Source organism: Dromiciops gliroides, chromosome 4 (assembly GCF_019393635.1).
Source record: "Dromiciops gliroides isolate mDroGli1 chromosome 4, mDroGli1.pri, whole genome shotgun sequence".
NCBI lineage: Eukaryota > Metazoa > Chordata > Mammalia > Microbiotheria > Microbiotheriidae > Dromiciops > Dromiciops gliroides.
The window spans coordinates 76,023,454-76,045,930 of NC_057864.1; the positions used below are offsets into that span (position 1 = coordinate 76,023,454).

Sequence of the window (22,477 nt, forward strand, 5' to 3'; positions counted from 1 at the left end):
GAATCAAAGTCCAGCTCACTGACCTACAGTGTAGACTCTGTTCTCTGCCCTTTTTTGAAAATTGGGTGGTTGAGCCTTTTCTTTTCTTCATCTCTGAGAACAAGCACTGATCTCAGCCCTAACAGGGAAAAAGTATACCTGCTTAGGCTGTACTGACCTACAGGCTAGGAAATAATTGTGAAACTGCTTCATATCTATCTGGCCCCTAGGAGAAGCTATTTATTCTTTTTTTTTTTCCATGTTCAAAAATATTCCCCTAATTATATTTGTCTTCCTACACAATCTTATACATGTCACTATCCATTACAGTGTCTGGTGAAATGACTTAAAAATAGCAGATGTTCATTTAAAAATTAGCACATTATGCCTAAAAATCACCCATTCTGTTTATTTATACTTTTGATACTATCCTCTGTGAGCATGGCCTTCATGCATTTGTGAGGGGTTTCCTTCGACAAGTATTTAGTAAGCACTGACTATGTACCAGACACTGATACATAAAGAGACAAAAATGAGGTCCCCTGACCTCAAAGAGCTTACATTCTTTATGGGGAAACAGTATGTATAAAAAGTCAAGGTGGGGTGGGGGCAGCTAGGTGGTGCAGTGGATAAAGCACCAGCCCTGGATTCAGGAGTACCTGAGTTCAAATCCGGCTTCGGATACTTGACATTTACTAGCTGTGTGACCCTGGGCAAGTCACTTAACCCCAATTGCCCTGCAAAAAAAAAAAAACAAAAAAAGTCAATGTGGGGAAGACACAAGAGGTGGCCCTTACAGGGAAGAACCAGGGGCCTCTTCAGAGGTGAAAGAAGAGCACTCCAATCACTGGACTGACAATGTGTGGTTTGAGCAGCACCAAGCAGGCCAGCTTGGCTGGAACACAGTCACGGGCATGAAGGGGAAATAAGACAGGATTCCAGGCCAAACAAAGAGCTTCCCAGGGCTGCTGCTCTCCAGCTTTATCAGTTCTCCTCCCTCTTCGGCTGCATGTGGAGGCCCCTGTCCTTGGCAGTGCTAAGCAGCCAAAGCCTGAAATTCCTTGGTGGTGGTTTGCTTCTCTTGCATTCTCAGTCTTTTCAGCTTCACAGCTCATAATTCTAGAGTCTCAGTCGCCGCCGTCTTCTGAGGCTTCGCTCGGAAGTGACTCATTGTTTATTTCTGGTTATAAATGCACATTATACCAACCAATTGACAAATATTCATTGAGCCTGGACCCAGAACAGAGGTCCTAGCATCACTCAGAGCTGCTAAAACTCAGACATTCCTTTTTTTATGACTGCCTTGCCTCTGTATTCCAGTGCAATCCATTCTAACCCCCTTCATTCTGCTTCTGTCTTCTAAACCGCCTCCTCTTAAACTTTTTCCACTCACAACCCCTTTTCTCCTGAGAAATTTATATGCAATCCCGGGTATAAAGGTATATAAAATAAGTATACAAAACCTTTTGCTGTTGCCAAATTTTTCGTAACCCCACATTGTTACACAGCCCCACATGGGGTCATGACTCACAGTTTAAGAAACTTTGTTCTAAACCACCCACTCCCCCCCTTCACACTTTGAATTTTCTCTGCTTTATCATTGGATCAGCTACTTCCTGGTTTCATTTGCTTACATACCCAACTTGAACTCTGTGGTCAACTCTTCCTAGAATCCTAGAATCTCTTGCTTTTGACCTTTGAACAGAGGCAGCTGGGGTGGCACCTGGGATTGAACGCTGGACCTGGAGTCAGTAACACTTGAGTTCAGATATGACCTCAGACACTTAGTAGCTGTGTAATCTTTGATAACTCACTTAACCTGCATCTGCCTTAGTTTGTTTCTTCATCTTTAAGATAGAGATAATAATAGCACCTCTGTCACAGGGTTGCTGTGAGGATCAAATCAGGTAATACTGTAAAGCACTACACAAATGCTGGCTATCACTTTTTTCTCAGTTCCAGTCTCCTACCCCATTCTTAGAAGATGACCATCTCCTCTTAAGGATACTATCTGATGTGGCATCCTTAGACTTCCCTTGATTTTCCTGTTTCTTACCATTCCCATTCTGGTCACTAAGGTGCAAAATGTCGTAGAAAATCCCAAATTGTGATAGCTTAACCATCATCTCTGTGTTCTAGTTCATGAGGAAGCTGGTTTTCTTATGAGTGATATGATCTTTTGGCAAGGGCATTTGGGGACAGTTCCACCTTTTCTTTTAACTTCTATCTTGAGTTTCTTTTCAGAGACTCAATTTTCTCATTGGATTATTCCGTATGCCAGTATGAACTTTCTGCCATGAGAACTTTATCTTTATAAGCATCACCATTAATTAACATATATTATCTGCAGCATTCTTGCCCATGATGGGCTTCTAATGCATCTCAGCACTGAATTCCTTGCTTTCCTGATGTGGAAGAAAAATTGCCCTTTGCATTGTAGGCAGAAGACCAACAGAACCAATTTCTATTCATTTTAACTTATTCTAAAGCTAAGCCTTTTTCTGCTTACAGAAATGTCTAAATTGTTACTCTTCATGCCCTGTGACATCATCTTGAAGTCCTGATTTATAGGATTTTTGAATAATAAGGAATATGTCATAGCCAGGATTGAGCAAGGGTCTAGAGTTTAGGTTCTCTTAACAGTTTGCTTCATCTGACAGAGTAATAATCACTTAACTCTAAGCTTACCCTTAAAGAATCATTTCCCTATAACCGACCAGTCTCTCTTACATCACTTTCTTCAAGGGTTCTCCTCTCCAATAGGTGGAAGGTGAATGCAAAAGAGAGCTTTCCAGTAGTTGAAGTAATCAAAGAGACTTCGTCCTTCTCCTTGGTAGATCAAACTAAAGCCCCTGGTCTTGACCAGCCATCATCCTAATTACTGAAGGAAGGCATTCTTCCTGGGCTAATCTGGGGAGAGTAGAGCAGGGTACTTGATAGTTAAGGACCAATAAAAGTTTCTCTTTCAGGTTAGTAATAAAACTCCAGAAAAGGATAATTTTTAAATGCTTTCGGTATTTCTCAAGGAGGGAACAGAGAGGTCTTTGCTTCTGTACCAGTCATTTCCAATCCCTAAAAGGATCTCAATCTGTATTTCCTGTGGTTTTTCTGGCTTTCATCCAGGTCTAGTGTCTTCTTGCAAGGCACCATGATGATGACAATTCATTGTTTCAATCTCGAGTTGCATCCAACTGACCTTCATAGATCTTGTCAATCAACAAACATCTATTTCATGCCTTCAATATGGCAGGTGCCGAGGATGCTAGTACAAAAAAAAGGAAATAACCCCTACTCTCAAGGAGCTTTCATGCTTAAATCTGCCAAGAATCATCTGGGCCAGCAGCAGGCCAGTAGAGTAGACCTCAGCATGATTTGTTAGGCCCACTTTCCTGCCATCTTTGGATTATTTTTTTTCTGGGACAATGGGGGTTAAGTGACTTGCCCAGGTCCACACAGCCAGTAAGTGTCAAGTGTCTAGGGCCAGACCCGAACTCAGGTCCCTTTGAATCCAGGGCCAGTGCTCCATCCACTGCGCCACCCAACCGCTCCCATCTTTGGATTATTGATAAGTACTGGCAACAAAGAGTAATATCTCCTGCTACATAGACATAAGCAATCTGGCAGGTGATATCTCCACTGGCTATAACTAGGAAAGCTAGGAATTAATTCAGTGCTGAAGTACATCACTAGCCTTTCCTTCACAGGCCAGAATGTTAGAATGACAGGTTACCTCATGGAAGAAGATGCAGCTGCTTATCCAAAGCAATTCTCATAGGATATCCTGTATTTTGAACTATTGTTCTTTTTTTTTGCCCTGGATTACCATGCATTTGTATGTATAATAATACATCTTCATCTCATTCCTTCTCTCTTTTTTTTTTCTTTGGGTGAGACAGTGGGGTTAAGTGACTTGCCTAGGGTCACACAGCTAATAATTTTCAAGTGTCTGAGGCTGGATTTGAACTCAGGTCCTCCTGAATCCAGGGCCGGCATTCTATCTACTGCGCCACCTAGCTGCCCCTCATTCCTTCTCTTGAAAAGGCAGTTTGGTGTAAAGGAAAGACTGTTGGACTTGGAACTAAGAGCACCTGGATTTTAATACCTGCCCAGAAAATCACTACCTGTATGACCTTGGGCAAGTGAATTTACTCTCTCAGCCTCAGTTTTATTATTAGTAAAATGAGAGGGCTGGACCCAAGTGATAACTGAGGCCCCTTCTAGTTCTGATCACATGATCCTAGGAATCTCTGTTGCTATCTCCTGTTGTAGACCTCATTCTAGAAAACTTCCATAAACTCTTTCCTGCAGGCTAGAGCTCAAGGCTAAACAACTCCACCAGGCCTAAGATGTTTTTCATCCACTTGACTTTTGTTGTGTGGCTGATTCAGTAACAAATTCTGTCCTTTGCATTTCTATAGATTTCCCTGGGGAGGGTTGACAGGCCTCAGGGGCTCAGTGCAAATGGTGCTAGGTACTCTCCAGAAACCTCTCTATCCTTCTTGTGTTTAAACACCTCCCACTGCCCTGGCAAACACAGACATCACTATTTAAAACTTCCTTTGATATCAGCTCCCATGGATTCTTGGAAACAGTTTTCTCCATTGTCATATATGCCATAGAGTTTATGTGATTTTATTGTAGCCGTGAAAATATTATATTTCTCTGAGTAACTGCTAAACTTTAATCTCACTTAATCTTAATTATGCAGGTTGGACCATGTGATCATTCACGTAGGAGCTTTAAGCCTGAAGGACTCCCAAGATCTGGTATGTATACAGGGTATACAGAGATCTGTGCTAGCAAAATCACAATGCCTGGGCTTGCTCCCACCTTTTTATACAGAACACCAAGAGTAATCTTGGTCAATGGAATAAACTAGCATTTATACTGTACTTTAAGGTCTGCAATGCATTTGACTGGAGGAGGCTGGTTTTGCATCAATTGGGGCAGATACATAAATTAAATGGTCTCCTGGCCACAATGTCTCTCAGTCTTCTTCCCATTTGAAGAGATCAGGCTGAGAGCCTTCAGCCAGGCTGCCCCAGCAGCCACAGGGGCCTGGAATGAATCAGGCCTGCACCTTGCTGTTAACTGCTTCTTTCCTTCAGAATTCCTTTCAGAACTGAACTCTCCTGTTTCCTTGCAGTCTCTCAATTAAACTGGCACTCTATAGTCCCAAACCCATTTGAGTTCTCAGCCCTTATGTTATGCCCTGGTGGAGGTAAATTTCCTCAGATTTCTCTCTTCCTTCAACTAGAAAAGGAATCCAGAGATGCTATGATAATAATTAACAATAGCAATAATAATTAGAACTAATATTTATAGAGCCACTTACTGTGTGCCAGGTACTGTGCTAAGGGCTTTACAGTTAGTTATCATCTCATTTGTCCTGAGAGGTAGCTGCTATTGTTGTCCTTATGTGGTTGCAAAGTTTGCAGTTGAGGAAACTGAGGCAGACAGAGGTTTGAGACCTGCCCAGTGACATATAACTAGGAAGTGCCTTGGCTGGATTTGAATTCAGATCTTCCTGACTCCAGGCCCTGTGCTCTATCCACACTGTATAGACGCTTCTCCTACTGAACCCCAGACCTCCCCACAGCCAGGTCTCTTTTTCTAGCCTCTCCCTCTCTGCCATGGAGAAGCCATTGTGCTGGGCAACTGAGCCTATGAAGTCAGAAGAACTGTCTTTTTCCTGAATTGAAGAAAGGTCTTCAGAAGCCTGAGGTCACCACAAAACCCTTCAATGCAACTGGTGATTTTCATTGGCAAATCATTGTCTGAGGGCTTTGGGATTTTGTCAGCAACCCCTCTTATTAAAGCAGGTTTTGTGTGTCATCGATCCTTACTAAATGCATAAAATAAAATACAAAGGAAACCAAAGTTTAACAAAAATTCAAATGTAAAATTTCTCCCTGTCCAAGTTCATGGAGCCCCTTTCAGTTAAGAGCATGAGTGTGCATGAATACAGTTTTTACAACGTGAGTAAATAGTTGATTGTGACCAACCTGAGCACATTTTCTTCCTTCTTCCTTTTCCAGGCTCAGCACGCAGCCAGAATAGGAGCAGATGGTATTGCTGTCATAGCCCCCTCCTTCTTCAAACCTGCAAACAAATGTGAGTAGACTTGTAGTCTATGGTCCTGAGCTCAGCTGGCCCACTTCCTCCCGCCCCTGTCCCCAAAATGCATAGAGGCCACAATTATCCCCTCTGCAGTCAAGCTGTCAGTGATCTAACACTTGTTCTTTGCTTTCTTGTGTGGGGGGCATTGCTCTTCATTGCCGGAGGTACAAAGAAAGGCAGAAACATATTCCCCACCCTCAAGAAGCTCACATTCTAATGGGGGAGACAACATTCAAATAACTATATACAAGATGTATATGGTGTAAATGGAAAGTAATCTGAGAGGGGGACCTGTGGGAAGGTCTGGCTGGACAAAGTCTCCTGAAGAAGTTGGGGGGATCCCCGGACAGGGAGGTGAGCAAGAAGAGCTTGAGGGACACAGACAGAGGAGGAAGTCAGAGCATCCTGTGCAAGGAACCGCCGGGAGGCCCGTGTAGCTGCCTCTGAGGGGACTTGAAGCAGTAAAGTGTGAGAAGGCCACACAGCGAGGAGGAGGCCAGATGATCAAATGCCAAGCACAGGATTTCGTGTTTAACCCTGAAGGTATTTGGAAGCCACTGGAGTTGATGAAGGAGGGCAGAGAGGGCAGTGAGTGAGTGACAGACACAGACTTGTTCTTTAGGGAAGTCACTTTGGAAACTGAGTAGAGGGTGATTTCGAATGGGGAAAGACTTGAGGCAGGGAGGCCAAATAGAAGACTGCTGCACTAAGATGGTGGTTATGTGAGTAAATGAAAGGGAGCCTGTCCAAGAGAGGTTGTGATGGCAAAATGAGGTTAGAAAAGAATACCAAATACATCTCATGGCAGATTCAAAAATGCAAAGTGACCATCTCAAGAGAATGCAGAATGAATCTTTTTTTTTTTTTTTTGGTCAGGGCAATGAGGGTTAAGTGATTTACCCAGGGTCACACAGCTAGCGTCAAGTGTCTTAGGCTGGCTTTGAACTCAGGTCATTCTGAATCCAGGGCCGGTGCTTTATTCACTGCACCACCTAGCTGCCCCTACCACTTAGCTGCCCCAGAATCTAACAAGGAAAAATGTCAAGCTTAAACTTTAATTTAAAAAGTCATCTGCGCAACTACAAGGGTTATACACAGTTTAGTAATTCTCTGAGCATAGTTCCAAAGTGCTTTCCAGAATGGCTGGACCAGTTCACAGCTCCTCCAATAGTGTAGCAGTGGGCCTGCTTCCTGCAGCCCTTATACCATTCATCATTTTCCTGTTCTGTCTAAGGTAGGACCTCAAAATTGCTTTCATTTGCATTTTTCTAATTATTAGTGATTTGAAACATTTAAAAAAAAATACAACAATGGATCAGCTTGGATTTCTTCCCTTGATGCTTTAAAGTTTGCAAAGTACTTTGCATACATTGTTTGGAGTCTCAAAATAAGCCTGTAAAGTGAATGCTAGAGATATTAGTATCCCCATTTTATAGCTGAGGAAAGTAAGGTTCAGAGACTGCTTGTGGTGACAAAGCTAGTAAGTATCCTTGGCTTTCCTGACTCCAAATCCACCCCTTTATCTCCTCTACCACGCTGCCTCTCAAAACAGTGCTTTCTTCACAACACCCTGTTGGGGAAAGTAGCATGAGTAATATCCTACCTGTTTTAGAGATTCAAATAGTGGGGCTCAGAGATGTTGGCCGTTTTGTTCTTAGCCAAACGGCTAGTAGGGTTGGAGCTGAAACCTGACCCTGGGTCTTCTGCCTCTGGATGGATACGTTAATGAACATACACCAAGCATGTTGCTAAACTCTAGTGATACAAACAGAAAAAGAAGATAATCCGTGTTCTCAAGGAACTCACAGTCGATTTGGGAAGACAACACGTGCAGGAAAGGTTGATCCATACCTGCTATAGGGTGTGTGTATATCCATAGGTATATGTATAAACATATATACCCAAAACAAATACAAAAAAGGCATTGGTGGGGGTTGGGAGACAGTAGCCCTGGAGTATCAGTAAAGACTATGTTGATTTAAAAAAAAGCGGGGTGGGGCAGCTAGATGGCGCAGTGGTTAAAGCACCAGCCCTGGATTCAGGAGTACCTGAGTTCAAATCTGACCTCAGACACTTGACACTTACTAGCTGTGTGACCCTGGGCAAGTCACTTAATCCCCATTGCCTGCAAAAAAACAAAAAACAAACCAAACAAAAAAGTGGTGTGGGCAGCTAGGTGGCACAGTGGATAGAGCACTGGCCCTGGATTCGGGAGGAACTGAGTTCAAATCTGGCCTCAGACACTTGACACTTACTAGCTGTGTGACCCTGGGCAAGTCACTTTGCCCCAATTGCCTCACCAAAAAAAAAAGACTATTTTGATGATTGCACTTGACCCATGCTTTGAAAGTCATGAGGCATTCAAGAAGCAGATGTGAAGAGGGGATTCATTCTAGGTATTGGGACAGCCAGTGCAAAGGAATAAGGGCAACAGCTGGGCTGTTGTGTAGGAGTAACATCAAGGCCAGAATGTGAAGAGCCATAAAGTGACTAGAAAGGTAAGTCAGGGCCAGGCTGCGAGGGCCTCCAAATCCCAAGCAGAGGAGTTCATAGTTGATCCCAGAGCTAACAGGGAGCCAGTGGAATTCATCGAGGAGGGGAGTTCTGGGGTCCCACCTGTGCTTAGCCCTTCCGAGAAGGGAGACTTGAAATCGGGAAACCAGTTAGAGAGCAGTCCAACAGTTCAGGCATGCAGGCATGAAGTAAGAAGGCCTTAAGCTGATGTGGTGGCATGTGAAGAGAGAGAAGGGGCCAAATGTGAAAGATGTGATGGAGGTAGAAACGACAAGATCTGGCAACAGACTGCACGAGGGAAGTGAGGGAGGATCAGAACTTGAGGGTGACACTAAGGTTTTGAACCTGGGAAAATAGAAGAACAGTGGTGCCTCGGGGAAAGAAAATATGTTTGGTACATACGAGGCTCTTGGAGAAAAGAGAATGAGTTCTGTTTGGGGCATGTTGAGTTTGGGCACATCCAGTTTGAAATATCCAGTTGGTGACAAACTTCCGTCTTAGGGGAGAAGCTTGCTGAATATATGTCTGGAAGTGATATAGAGAGAGAGATAAAAATTAAACCCGAGGAGGGCTGACACTGACGAACTCACCAAGAGAGTAGAGAGAAAGAGAAGGCAACCTAGGACACAGCCTTGATACATCCACAGATAAGGGATGTGAAGGACATGTAGGAGGAGAAGTAGGGAAGAGTACTGTCATGAAAACTCAGCTATCCAGGAGGAAGAGGATGGTCAACAGTGTCATGCTATAGAGAGATCAAGAAGGAGGAAGACTGACAAAAGACCACCAAATCTGGCAATAAAGAAATCTTTGGTGACTGGAGAAAACAGCTTTAATTCAATGATGAGCTCAGAAACAAGATTGGAAAGGTTTGAGGAGGAAAAAGAGAGGTAATGGAGCCATGGAGTAGCTACATATTTTTCTAGGGCTGTGGCAAAGAAATGGAGGAGAAAACATTGGACAATAGCTTGAGGGAATGGTAGTGTCTAGTGACATTTTTTTGTCAGGATAGGGAAGATTTAGACATGTTTGAAGGCAGAAAGGAAGAAACCAGTAGTTAGGAGGAGACTGAAGATTAGAAAGAGGGATAATGAAGACACTGGTGAAGATGGGAGGGGAGAGAAAGTCTGCCTTAGCAGACACAAAGACTACTGAGTTATCATTAGATACTGAGGGAGAGGAGAGAGTGAGGGCTCTTTTCAAGGGGTTTTGAGATAACAAAGAGAGAAGTGGGAACTTACAGCAAATTGCTTCAGTTTTCTCAGATGACCCCAAAGTTACAAACCTGGGAGACAGTACCCCAGAGAGAAATTAAGTCAATGGCTAAGCATGGGATGTGGAAGAAAAAAAATCATCTGCTCTTGAATTTTGGTCAAATCTGTCAAAGACATGTTATTAAATGTACAAATGTCTACTTGGAAGGAGGTTTCCTTGGGGCAGCTAGATAGTGCAGTGGATAGAGCACTGACCCTGGAGTCAGGAGTACCTGAGTTCAAATCCGGCCTCAGACACTTGACACTTACTAGTTGTGTGACCTTGGGCAAGTCACTTAACCCCAATTGCCTCACCAAAAAAAAAAAAAAAAACCACATGGAAGGAGGTTTCCTGACTTTGATACAACCTGGGTCACCTTGAACAAGTCTTATAACTTCTCAACCTTGGTTTCCTCATCTGTAAAATAAAATAATTAGGCCAAAAGGCCTCTGAACTCCTTCCCAGTTCTAGATCTTTGAACTATAGGGTTCTAATTGGCCAAAGTCCTATTAAATTAGAGAAGACCTCCCCCCTCAAGTAGTTCCCAACTCACATTTCATGGTAATTGTGAAACCAAAGATCAAATTTCACAGCTTGTATAAAACAAAAGTACTGCTTCAGTTAGGGCTTTTAGAATTATCAAACAAAGAGTCTGTGTTGCTTTAGGCATCCTTGAAGAGGATGAATTTAGTAAACTAAGGATTCCCTCTTGTCGTCTGGTTAATGGTCAAACAAAAGAGAGATCTCTCCATTTCGGGGGGGAGGTAAAAAGATATTCCCCCTCTTAGGCCACCATAAACACCCCCAATGAACTAACCACTGATGCTTCCTTCTTTGGGTCATTATGTACAATCCTGGTTGGGGCTTTATTCAACAGAGACTCAATTTTTATACTACAACTGAGATCTCAGTGCTCAATGCTTCTTTGAGGGGAAAGAGAACAAGTTTGAGACCTGTTTCGTTAGCGATATCACATAAACCATCAGAAATTCGTATTGGTAACAAGTCTCAGATAAGAAGTAAAATTCAATCTCATTTAACCCTTCTGAGTCTGTTTTCTCTTTTATAAAATAAAGAGGTTGGACTAGATAGCCTAAGAACTCCCAGCTCAAATCTGACAGCGCCTAAACATAGAACAGCTTTGTTGCCACAAGAATGTTGGGACTTAGTGGAACATTGCCAGTGAATTATATATTTGGGGGTTTGTAACTCCAAATTCCACAAGTGATAATAACAAATATCATATAATGCATCTCAAGTCTATACAAAGGGATTCAGCATAGTTATTATTTTTTTCATTTATAAAAGTATTTTATTATTTTCCAATTACATGTAGAGGTAGTTTTCAACATTTGTTTTTATAAGATTTCTAGTTTCAAATGTTTCTCCCCCCTCCCCAAGACAGCAAGTAATCTGATATAGGTTATATATGTACAATCACACTAAACAAATTTCTGTGTTAGTCTTGCTGTGAAAGAAGAATCAGAAGAAAAGGGAAAAATCTCAAAAAAGAAAAAAAAAATAGACATAGTATGGTTCAAGCTGCATTAGATTCCAGGGTTCTCTTTTCTGGATTTGGAGAGCATTTTACATCATGAGTCCTTTTGAACTATCTTGGACCATTGTATTGCTGAGAAGAGTCAAGTCTATCACAGTTGATCGACATGTAATATTGATGATACTACGTACAATGTTCTTCTGGTTCTGCTCATCTCACTCATCATCAGTTCATGCAAGTCCTTCCAGGTTTCTCTGAAATCTGCCTGTTCATCGTTTCTTAGAGCACAATAGTATTTCATTACATTCAGTTACCACAACTTGTTCAGCCATTCCCCAGTTGATGGGCAACCCCTCAATTCCCAGTTCTTTGCTACCACAAAAAGAGCAGCTATAAATATTTTTGTACATAGTATAGTTATTATTAACCTAAACCATCTCCTCTCTGAACTTCCCCATTTTTTGTCAAGGACACCAACTTATTCTAGTTACCTGGAACTGTGGGATCATCCTCAAGCTCCCATTTACTGTCACCCCAGATGCCCAGTGAGTTACCACGCCTTGTCATTTCTGCCTCCAGAACATCTCTCCCCTCTCTCTGTCTTCTCCCTAGTCACACGACTACCACCTAGCTTGCACTAGTCTCTTAGTCGGCCTCCCTAAGCCTCTCTCCTCAGGGATCCACTCTCCATACAGCCACCAAAATGAGTTTCCTAAAACGTAGATCTTCAGTAAACTCCAGTAGTTCCAGGATAGCTCAAGAATCAAATAGAAACTCCTACATTCAGGATATAAAGGCCTTCGTGACCTGATCCTGGTCCACTTTTCTAACCACATTCTACTTGGCTCTCCTTCATGAATTTTACAGTCTAGCCAAACTGACCTTGCCATCCCTCAAAATTTCTGTTCTCTCTCTCATCTCCAGGCCTTCTATGAACTCAGCTGTTTCTATATGCATATTGTTGTAAGTTCCTTGGGGACAGGGACTGTTTCTTTCTGTATTTGTAAACTCAAGGCAGAGATAGCATGGTGCCTGGCTTGTGAGAGATATTCATGCTGTTTTTATAGACTCTCTCTGAAAGCAGAATTTTAGTCCTTTATCCCTTAGGCAATAACCCCAATTACTGCTCTACCTTATTCCGAAGTAGGGGTTTTAAACCTTTTAGGATGTCATAGATCCCTTTGGCAGTCTGCTAAAGCCTGTAGACCCTTTCTCCAAATAGTGGATTGAATTTTTTTTTACTCATAATTGAAGGAAATGCCAAATTTCATTTAGAGGTTAGTGAAAATAGAGTTGTGATTTTTTTTCCATCAACATTTACAGACCCCCTGAAACCTTTGCATAGATCCTTTGAGGCTCTATGAACCCTATGTAAAGAACCCTTGTATTAATTCATATCTTTTTCTGTCACCCATCCATGGCATCATAATGCAGTAGGCAGGGCAGTAAGTCCTCTTTCCCCATCAAACGTGACAGAGGAGGTATCCTAAAACATCCTGAGGCTGACTCCAGTTTTTTTCCCACAGCCCAGGCAATGAGAAATCAGTTATGTTATATCCTATAAAAACAGACATGGGACCTAAGATCAGCAAAACAGAAAAAGACCCTGACCTAGCACTGAAAGTGACAATGAGGAAGCAGTCCTAAAGTTTCTGCTTCAGAACTAGATGAAGCCGTTGTTAGCAGATTTCTCTCCACCCTGCTTTAAAGGACTTGCTCTTAAGTCCTACAGAAAACTTTTTGAGCCATGGCACCAACGACTGGATTGAGACCTCTTTGTTACTTAGGAGGTGATTCTCCATGATTTGCTATGACCAAAAACATCACAACCTCATGGCCAGACCTTTAGTAATCAGTTTCCCCAAACTAGAAAAATCCAACCTAATAAGTATTGAGCAACTGGAGTGGATAGAATAGTGGGAAAGGCTTTGCCATTTAATTCATACCTGTATGAGCTCAAGAAAGTCACATGACCACTCTGGCTCTCGGTTTCCTTACCTATAAATGAGGAAGTTGGACTCAATGACTTCTGCAGTCTCTTCCAGCTCTGATCCTCAGGGGACAGATGCAGTAATCTTCCTGAGGCCTGTCCCCAAGACTGTCCAGCTTATTGGGACCTGCCAAAGCTAGCACTCCACTAGCAGTCTCTAAGGCCCCATCAGCATCTTCATGACTTGGTGAAACACATAGGAGGACTTTGGTGAACATTATACTTGCTTCTTTGTTCACATCAGTGAGAGAGAGAGATAGGTAGATCTCTATACACACCTCCATATTTGTACTTATACGTGTGTTTATATGTTACACCTGCATGTGTACATATATGCACATGTCACACATATAGAAATTGTCTCTTTGGTACTCACACCGGTGATTTTCTGATATACCTCTCCCTCTATGAATCCTCCCTTATGACAAATAAAAACAGTTGAGTGGGCAGTGTTGAAGCTACAATGTTAAATTTGAAATAGTCTTTTTTTAAAAATTGGGCAAATCTGCCAATCTACCAGCTGCAAATGACAGTATGTAACATTCTGCATGTGTGGTAGTCCCTTCCGTCTCTATTGAAAAGAAAGAAGTGTTTTCTCTCCTACTGTTTTCCTAAAAACAATTCTGGTCACTCCAGCTAGTCAGTGTTCCTCTGCGTTTTGGTGTTTTCATTTATATTAGGGCTATGATTACTTAAATTCACTTTGTCTTTGTTGCTTTCAGGTGCCCTGATTGCATTTTTAAAAGAAGTGGCTGCTGCTGCCCCTCAGGTGCCGTTTTATTACTACCATATTCCAGCTTTGACCGGGGTAAAAAGTGAGTGCTTCTTGTTTTGTTTCTTTTCTTCTATCCTTTGCTTTGTACCCCGTTATTCATTTCTTCTTGTTATAAGGACCCTCTGACCCAAAGGGGCTGCATGTGTCCCAGCTCTCAGCTACCGTGGATCAGGTTGAGTTTGGAGGAAGCCTCGCCTCTAAAGAGAGGGGTTGGGCTTTTTCCTCCTTGTTCCTGGCTTATTATTCCCCCATCCTAGAATATACCTCTGGACATAGTCTTATAAACAAAGCCTAGGTTTGACTCATATCTAAGGTCTCCCCAAAAGGAATTAACAGAGTTCTAGAAATAAACCCAATGTACAAAGTAGAACAGGATACTGGAAATGCAGGGATGGTTTAACATAAGGAAAACTGAGTATAATTGATAACAAAAGTAACAAATCGTATGATTATATAAAGAAACACAGAAAAGGCTTTGGATAAAATACACTTATTCCTATTAAAAACACTTGAAAGCATAGGTTTAAATGGATTTTTCCATAAAATGATAAGACACATCTACCTAAAACCATCAGCAAGCATTATTTATAATGGGGATAAGCTAGAAGCCTTCCCAATGAGATCAGGAGTGAAACAAGGATACCAATTATCACCAATATTATTCAATGTTGTACTAGAAATGCTAGCAATAAGAGAAGAAAAAGGACAATCCTATCTAAATTAATCTTTTTATTCAATGCCATCTCAATTAAATTATCAAAAATTGTTTTATTTAGCTAGAAAAAATAATAACAATTCTTTTGGAAGAATAAAAGGTCCAGGGCAGCTAGTTGGCACAGTGGATAGAGCACCGGCCCTGGATTCAGGAGGACCTAAGTTCAGATTCGGCCTCAGACACTTGACACTGTGTGTCCCTGTGTGACCCTGGGCAAGTCACTTAACCCTCATTGCCCCACCAAAAAAAAAAGGAAAAAAAAAAGAATAAAAGGTCAAGAATATCAAAGGAATTAGTGAAAAAAAAAAACAACACAAAGGAAGGAGGTTTAGCAGTACCAGATCTTATCCTATATTATAAGGGAGTAATTATCAAAACTATCTCATCTTAGCTAAGAACCAGGTGGATCAGTGGAACAAACTAAACATACAATACACAGTATTGTAAATGATTATAGTAACCTTGTGTTTGACAAATGTAATGATTTAAACTTTTGGAATAAGAAGTCACTATTTGGTAAAAATTCTTGGGAAAACAAGAAAGCAGTCTGGCAGAAACTGTGTATAGAGCAATATATAGAGAACTTTGTCAAATTTATAAGAATGCATGTCATGCCATGATTGAAAAATGGTCAAAGAATATGAATAAACAGTTTTTCAATGAAAAAATCAAAGCTATATAGTCATATGAAAAATGTTCTAAATCATTGATTAGAGAAAAGTAAATTAAAACAACTTTGAGATATCATCTCACACCTATCTTATTGGCTAAAATGATAGAAGGGGAAAATGACAAATGTTGGAGAGGATGTGGAAAAATTGGGACACTAATACACTGTGGGTGGAACTGATCCAATCATTTTGGAGAGCAATCGGAAACTATGCCCAAAGAGTTCTAGAATTGTATATACCCTTTGACACATCAATACTACTATTAGGTTTGTTTCCCAAGGTGATCAGGGTAAAAGAAAAATAACTTATGTTCTAAAATATTTATAGCAGCTCCCTTTGTGGTGGCAAAGAACCGGAAATTGAGGGGATGCCCATCAGTTGGGAATGGCTAAAGAAACTGTGGTATATTATTGTGATGGAATACTACTTTGCTGTAAGAAATGATGAGCTGGTTGGTTTTAGAAAAATATGGAAGGACCTGCATGAAATAATGAAGAATGAAATGAGTAGAACCACGAGACGGTTGTATACCACTGATAAATAGAAGTATGCATAGTATGGATTAACATTTATTTCTATATCTGTGTCAAATGGTGCCCTTCTTTAGTAGAGATGGGGCTGGGGCAGAGGAAAGGGAAGGAAAAGTTTGAAACTTAAAATGTAACAAAAATTTTTAAAAATTTTTGTAGAAGGGGGCAGCTAGGTCGCGCAGTGGATAAAGCACCGGCCCTGGATTCAGAAGTACCTGAGTTCAAATATGGCCTCAGACATTTGACACTTACTAGTTGTGTGACCCTGGGCAAGTCACTTAACCCCCACTGCCTTGCAAAAATTAAAAAAAAAAATTAAAAAACATTTGTAGCGCAAGACAGCTATCTCTTTTGGCTACAAAAGAAATGCTTAAAACACAAAAGACCAGACTCAAGTGCATATTAACAAATATTCAGAACATGAAAAAGTAACCCATAACCCCTGTTATCCCCTTCCAAGAGGTTAATATTTAAAACATCCAAACATGAAACCCTTTGTAAACTATTGAATGGGCATGAAGGGCATTTTACCCCCCCCCCCGCCCCGCCCCATACTTCCACCCCCTGCTGAGTTCTACACTGTCTATCCTGACAAAGCCAGAAGTGGATTAGGCTCATCCTCCTGTCAGTGGTTACCCTCTCCTTTGAGAAATATAGTGGTAGCCATGGGGAACAGCTTCTGTGAGAGTAGAAGGTCCCAAGTCACATTTTCAGTAGAAAGGAGTGAGGTCAGAAGTTATTGCTTCCTTTAAAATATTCTGAGTAGTTGCCTTGTTGCCTCTTCCGTGCAGATCCGGTCAAGGGCAAGGCAAGGAGTAACACACATGGGAACCAACAAGAAGCCTCAGGCTAAGCATGCTCTTTATTAAGAGGCCAAAGCACATGTTTCTCCAGAGGAGGCCAGGCTGCTAACTTAGCAGAATACAGGATTGGCTACCTTGACATTAGAAAGGGATGATGTAAGAAGGATTTTAGTTACTATTAGGATGTGGATTAATGAGCAATCCTTGTTCTGAATAGTTCGTGTTGAAGAGCTGCTGGATGGCATTCAGGACGAAATTCCCAGCTTTCAAGGGGTGAAGTTCAGCGACGTAGATCTCTTAGACTTTGGACAATGTGTGGATCAAAACAGCCAACAGCAACTCACTTTCCTTTATGGGGTGGATGAGGTAATTGTTCTCCCTCTACATCAGGAGCCCCTAGTCCAAAACAACCTCCAGAGGCTTCCCACAACATTCTCCTTGGCCGGGTGGGGTGGGGAAGGGATATTATGAGGGGCATTATATAAAACTAAACAAGTTTCTTTTTTTTTTCTGAATAGCAACTGCTGAGTGCCCTGGTCATGGGAGCCACTGGAGCAATTGGCAGGTAAATGCTCTATCTTCTGATCTGTGGGATACCTTAAGTAGTTATTGGTGACACCTGATCAGGTCCCACTATATACCCTTCAACTCTCTCTGTCCTCTTTCATTCTCTATCACTCTGTCTTCTCTTCCTCTTTTGTGACTTTTCCATTCTCTTTTTCTCTTCCTCCCCTGTGATATTTCCTAGCCCTGTTGCTGCCACTTAAAACCAAAGAAATTGTTAACCTTCTGGAGAACAGTTTCTAAAGAAATACATACTTCCCCTTTTGGGGGAGGGTGATGGGTATGTGAGTATGTGGGGGGGAGGGAGGAACACAGAGAGAGACAGAGAGAGAGAGGAGGGGAAGGAGAGGGTACAATCATAGCTATGTGGATAGGTGTAGCATAGATATTGTAAACAACAGAGGTGCATCTTTTCATTGTAGTTACTGAATCACTAATATTTCTTCTTTTCTTCACAGCACCTACAACTACCTGGGCAAAAAAAACAAATGAGATGTTGGAAGCTTTTAAGTGCCAGGACCTTTCCTTAGCTTTGTCTCACCAGGTATAGAACCATCTTCTATTCACATAAAACGTGACTCTTCCATTAGCCCTGTGCTAGTTAATCCTGTTAGTTTTTTGTTTCCTTTCCTCCTTCCCTATTCAGCTTTTCTTATTGGCAGAATCACCCTATCCCCCCCAAAGCTCTCAGTTGCTTGTTTGTTTTTTCTTTCTTCCCTAGTTTTAAATAAAACTGAATACCTCAAAATCGGTGTGTCCTTTACAGGTATAACTAGACCCCTTTGAGGAAACAATAGTCAGCTTCTCTTGGTAGAAGCCATTGTCTATTGTAATATATATATATATATATATATATACACACACACACACAAGCAGGTGACCTGAGCTAATCTAATTGAGAAGTCGGACTAAATGGTCCCCAAGAACAGGCATAGGTAAAGAAGATTCATTTCCCAGAAATGTAGAAAGAGCCCTAACCTCAAAAGTAAGTGAAATGGGGCAGCTAGATGGCGCAGTGGTAAAGCACCAGCCCTGGATTCAGGAGTACCTGAGTTCAAGTCTGACCTCAGACACTTGACACTTACTAGCTGTGTGACCCTGGGCAAGTCACTTAACCCTCATTGCCCTGCAAAAAAAACTACAAAAAAACAAAAACAAATAAACAAAAAAAGTTAGTGAAGTACTTTATAAATTAAAGAAGACAGAGAAGCAGGGAACATGAAGAACTTTCAGCATCTCAAAGCCCTGGAGAGCTCCAGGAGGGGCAAAACAGAGTTCTCTGCAAGATCTGTGTATGATGTCGAGAGGCCAAGGGTGTCATCTTTAGCATCTTCATCCTCATTTTCTTTTTTCTTTCTTTTTTTTTTTTTTTTTTGGTGAGGCAATTGGGGTTAAGTGACTTGCCCAGGGTCACACCGCTAGTAAGTGTCAAGTGTCTGAGGCCGGATTTGAACTCAGGTCCTCCTGAATCCAGGGCCAGTGCTTTATCCACCATGCCCCCTAGCTGCCCATCATGTACCCTAATCTGGCAGCATTATACCCAGGCCATGGTGATTCAGCCAGAATCCACAGGCATGGTTTTCCAACTTTACTATGCCCCCTTTGTAACCAAGTATTTTAATTATCAACTATTCAGTTATTATTGGGCAGCTGGGTGTCCCAGTGGATAGAACACTGGACCTGGAATCAGGAGGACCTAAGTTCAAAACCAGCCTCAGACATCCCCTAGCTAGATGACCCTGGACAAGTTATTCTATCTGCCTCAGTTCCTTCATCTATAAAAACAAGAATAATATTAGCACCTTTTTAATAGGGATGTTGTGAGAATAAAAAGAGATAATACTTGTAAACTACTTTGCAAACCTTAAAGCACTTTACTTTTATTTATTTATATTTATGGTATTCATACTTATGTGCATAAATATGAAAACACTAAATGTGTGTGTGTATAAATTACATATATTTTTAAGCCGTTCTGCAGCTTTTCCTCTTCCTGTTCTCTTCATTCTGTCCCCTCACATGTCTCTTTTTCTTCATTTTAACTTTCAAAAGTAAAGTACAATTTCTAATCTTTAGATTCTAACAATGAGATGCCCCTCTTTCATAGGCAGCTGACACCCAGTCACTAATACTAATTATAGGTTGTTTTTATACTTTTTCTAGTTTCACATCCAGAGATTTTTGAACTATGTAATCAAAATGGGTAAGTACAACATCTTTCTTCCATTTCCCATACTATAGAGCATTACAAAGGGAGTAGAAATAGGAAATACATGCCTGGGGCAGCTAGGCGGTGCAGTGGATAAAGCATTGGCCCTGGATTCAGGAGGACCTGAGTTGAAATGCGGCCTCAGACACTTGACACTTACTAGCTGTGTGACCCTGGGCAAGTCACTTAACCCTCATTGCCCCACAAAAAAAGAGGGGGGGAAAAAAGCCCGTGCCTGGTGTTTGAGAAGTTTATAAAGCCTAAGCATTGATTTTTTTTTTTTTTTGGAAAACAAGCTTACTGCCCATTTATCCTTCTGCTCAGTACAACTCCCAAGACTAGCTGTAATTTCGAAGTAGACATAGTTATGGTCAATTCTCTGGTGCTCCTCCTTTTTATACTTTCACAGCTTTGTCAAGTCAATGAGTGTTATAACAATTGGAGTGATGCCACCTAAAGCTCTGCCATGAGGAGAAGGCGTCTGAGGGCAAGCCATGCGGCTTTTCCTTGGTGTCAGGAAGTGACGTTTGCTTGTGGATACTGTCTATCAAAGCTACCAGCCAGTTAGCTTGGAACTGTGTGTGCGAGTGGATGGGATATTCCCAGTTTCACAGGAGGCTTCTGAAAGAAAGAAGGAAATGTTGGGTCTTTTTGGTTCCTGACCTCACCATGGCAGGTCGGATGATGGGGTCTCTTAGAAATAGTTAGATTTTTACCTTTCTCTCTGATCATTAGATCCTAATGCTCTTTAATAAATACTTAAACACTTAAATACTCTTGCTAAAGCTTATAATTTATTGGTGACCACTCATTAGATATTTTAGACAGTATAGCTAGGATTTTAGCCCCTTACAGTGTTTATTAAGTACCTTCTTTGTGCCAAGTACTGTAAGCTCAGGAAATACAAAGAAAGGAAAAAAAACACTGTCCCTGCCTTCAAGGAACTCATAGTCTAATGGGAGAGACAATATTTAAACAGCCATGTACAAACAAGATATATACAGGATAAATTGGAGCTAATCAATAGAGAGAGGGCACAAGCTTTAAGGGGGATGAGGAAGGCTTCTTACAAAAGGTAATAGGGAGCCACTGGAGTTTATTGAATTGGGGGAGGTGGGGAGACAGAGTGGAGGATGGATTGGGGTGTGGAAAGACTCGATGTAGGGAAACCAACCAGTAGGTTGTTGTAAGGTGACGAGGGCTGTATCTGGTTGGTGGCAGTGTCAGAAGAGAAGAGGGAACATAAATAAGAAGTGCTGTAAAGGTAGAATCGACAGGATTTGGAAATTAATTAGATATAGAGGGGTGAGAGAAAGTAAAGAGTTGAGGATGACACCTGGATTGGGAGCCTGCATGATTGGAAGAATGGTGGTGCCCTTGATAGTAATAGGAAAATTATTGGGAAGAGTTTTAAGCTATTTACAGGACATCCAGTTCAAGATGTCAATTAGGCAGTTGGAGATGTGAGACTGGAGGTCAAAAGAGAGGTTAGGGTTGAATAAGTTATCTGCAAAGAGATGATAATTGAGTTCTTGTGTCCTCCCTCATCCTAGAAATGCCTATTACCTTCAGATCCCTCCTAATGTTCTGCATCTCAGTTTCCCCATATGTGAAATTAAGTGGTTTAAGTTCTCTTCCACCTCTAACTCAGTGATGCTGTGAACATGATACTCCAGTTGTTGCCTCAATAGACATCAGAACATTTCCGTAGAGAACAGCAGAATTAATTGTGCTTGCTTTCCTTCCTTGCCTAGGTCTGGGAGTTGCACAGACAAAAGTTATCATGACTCTTGTCTCTGGACTCCAAATGGGTCCACCTCGGCTGCCCCTGCAGAAAGCCTCCAAGGAATTTACTCTTAATGTTGAGGCCAAGCTGAAGAACCTTGAAAGCCATTGTTTTTACTGACCAGACTGAGCACGGAGAAGCCTGGGACTAATCACACTTGGGTGTCTTTGATGAAACGCAGCCACTATGCTATATAACATTTCTCAGGGAATTTTGTAATCAGCCTGAATTAAACACTCCTTTTTAGAAAGGATAGGCTTATACCAATTGATCAATCAAGTATTTTAAACCTACTATGAGTCTCAAAGTAATATTTTATCAAGTAGCACAGAAAGAGGACTTTTCCATTTACTCTCATGGGATGAAATGTAGTGAGAAAAATCACACCCCTCCTCACGTGTCTGAGGAGTTTTCCCAGTATCTTGCTGGGTTCTGGGCTTACTGTAAGTGTGAGATAGTATGGAGAGCATGAGGGTCATCAGAGTGCTGGGTTCTAGCCAATCAAAGTCAGCAAACATTCTTTAAGCCTGGGGTAGCCAGGGTCTGGCATCTGAAGGTTAGAGAATGAAGCCCCTCCTGCTGGAAAGGAAAGTCCTTCACTCCTGGCTCTCCTGGGATTGCTTCCTGGGGCCCTCATCACTCATATCTGAACTTCACTTTCTTCGTCTATAAATGGAAATGACAATACTTGGTCTACCTACCACATAGGTGATTTTATCAACTTCTTAAAGTTAATCCTATCAGACATCTTTGTCTATTGTTAGAGGATATTGAGAAAACTCAGAGAAGGTATTACCTTCTCAATCTCCACATACCTTGTTTTCTAGTGTCTCACCTAAGTTCTTTACCACTCCTTCCAAACTATACTCTGTTTCCCTTTATCACTTTAGAACTGAAAGAGCTCTTAGAGGCCAGTTAGTTGAGCACCCTCATTGTACAGGTGAGGAAACTAAAGTTAAGTGACTCCCTCTCTTAATCTGGTCAATCAATCAATAAAACATTTATACAGTAACCACTGTGTGTCAGAGTACTATGTTAAGCACCAGAGACATGAGTTGACAGTCTAACA

The 22,477-nt window shown here is 41.5% G+C and overlaps 1 protein-coding gene across 1 annotated transcript in view; it reads left to right on the top strand.

Annotated features, from left to right (window-relative positions):
- The window catches only part of NPL (N-acetylneuraminate pyruvate lyase), a 41,197-nt gene extending 19,528 nt beyond the window's left edge, over nucleotides 1-21,669 (top strand). Inside the window, 9 exon segments of the mRNA XM_044003131.1 lie at nucleotides 4,688-4,745; nucleotides 6,018-6,093; nucleotides 14,078-14,170; nucleotides 17,067-17,215; nucleotides 17,368-17,414; nucleotides 17,872-17,890; nucleotides 17,892-17,957; nucleotides 19,577-19,616; nucleotides 21,377-21,669. Of these exon segments, the coding sequence (XP_043859066.1) occupies nucleotides 4,688-4,745; nucleotides 6,018-6,093; nucleotides 14,078-14,170; nucleotides 17,067-17,215; nucleotides 17,368-17,414; nucleotides 17,872-17,890; nucleotides 17,892-17,957; nucleotides 19,577-19,616; nucleotides 21,377-21,528 (700 nt within the window). The 3' untranslated portion in view covers nucleotides 21,529-21,669.
- The last annotated feature ends 808 nt before the right edge of the window (nucleotides 21,670-22,477 follow it).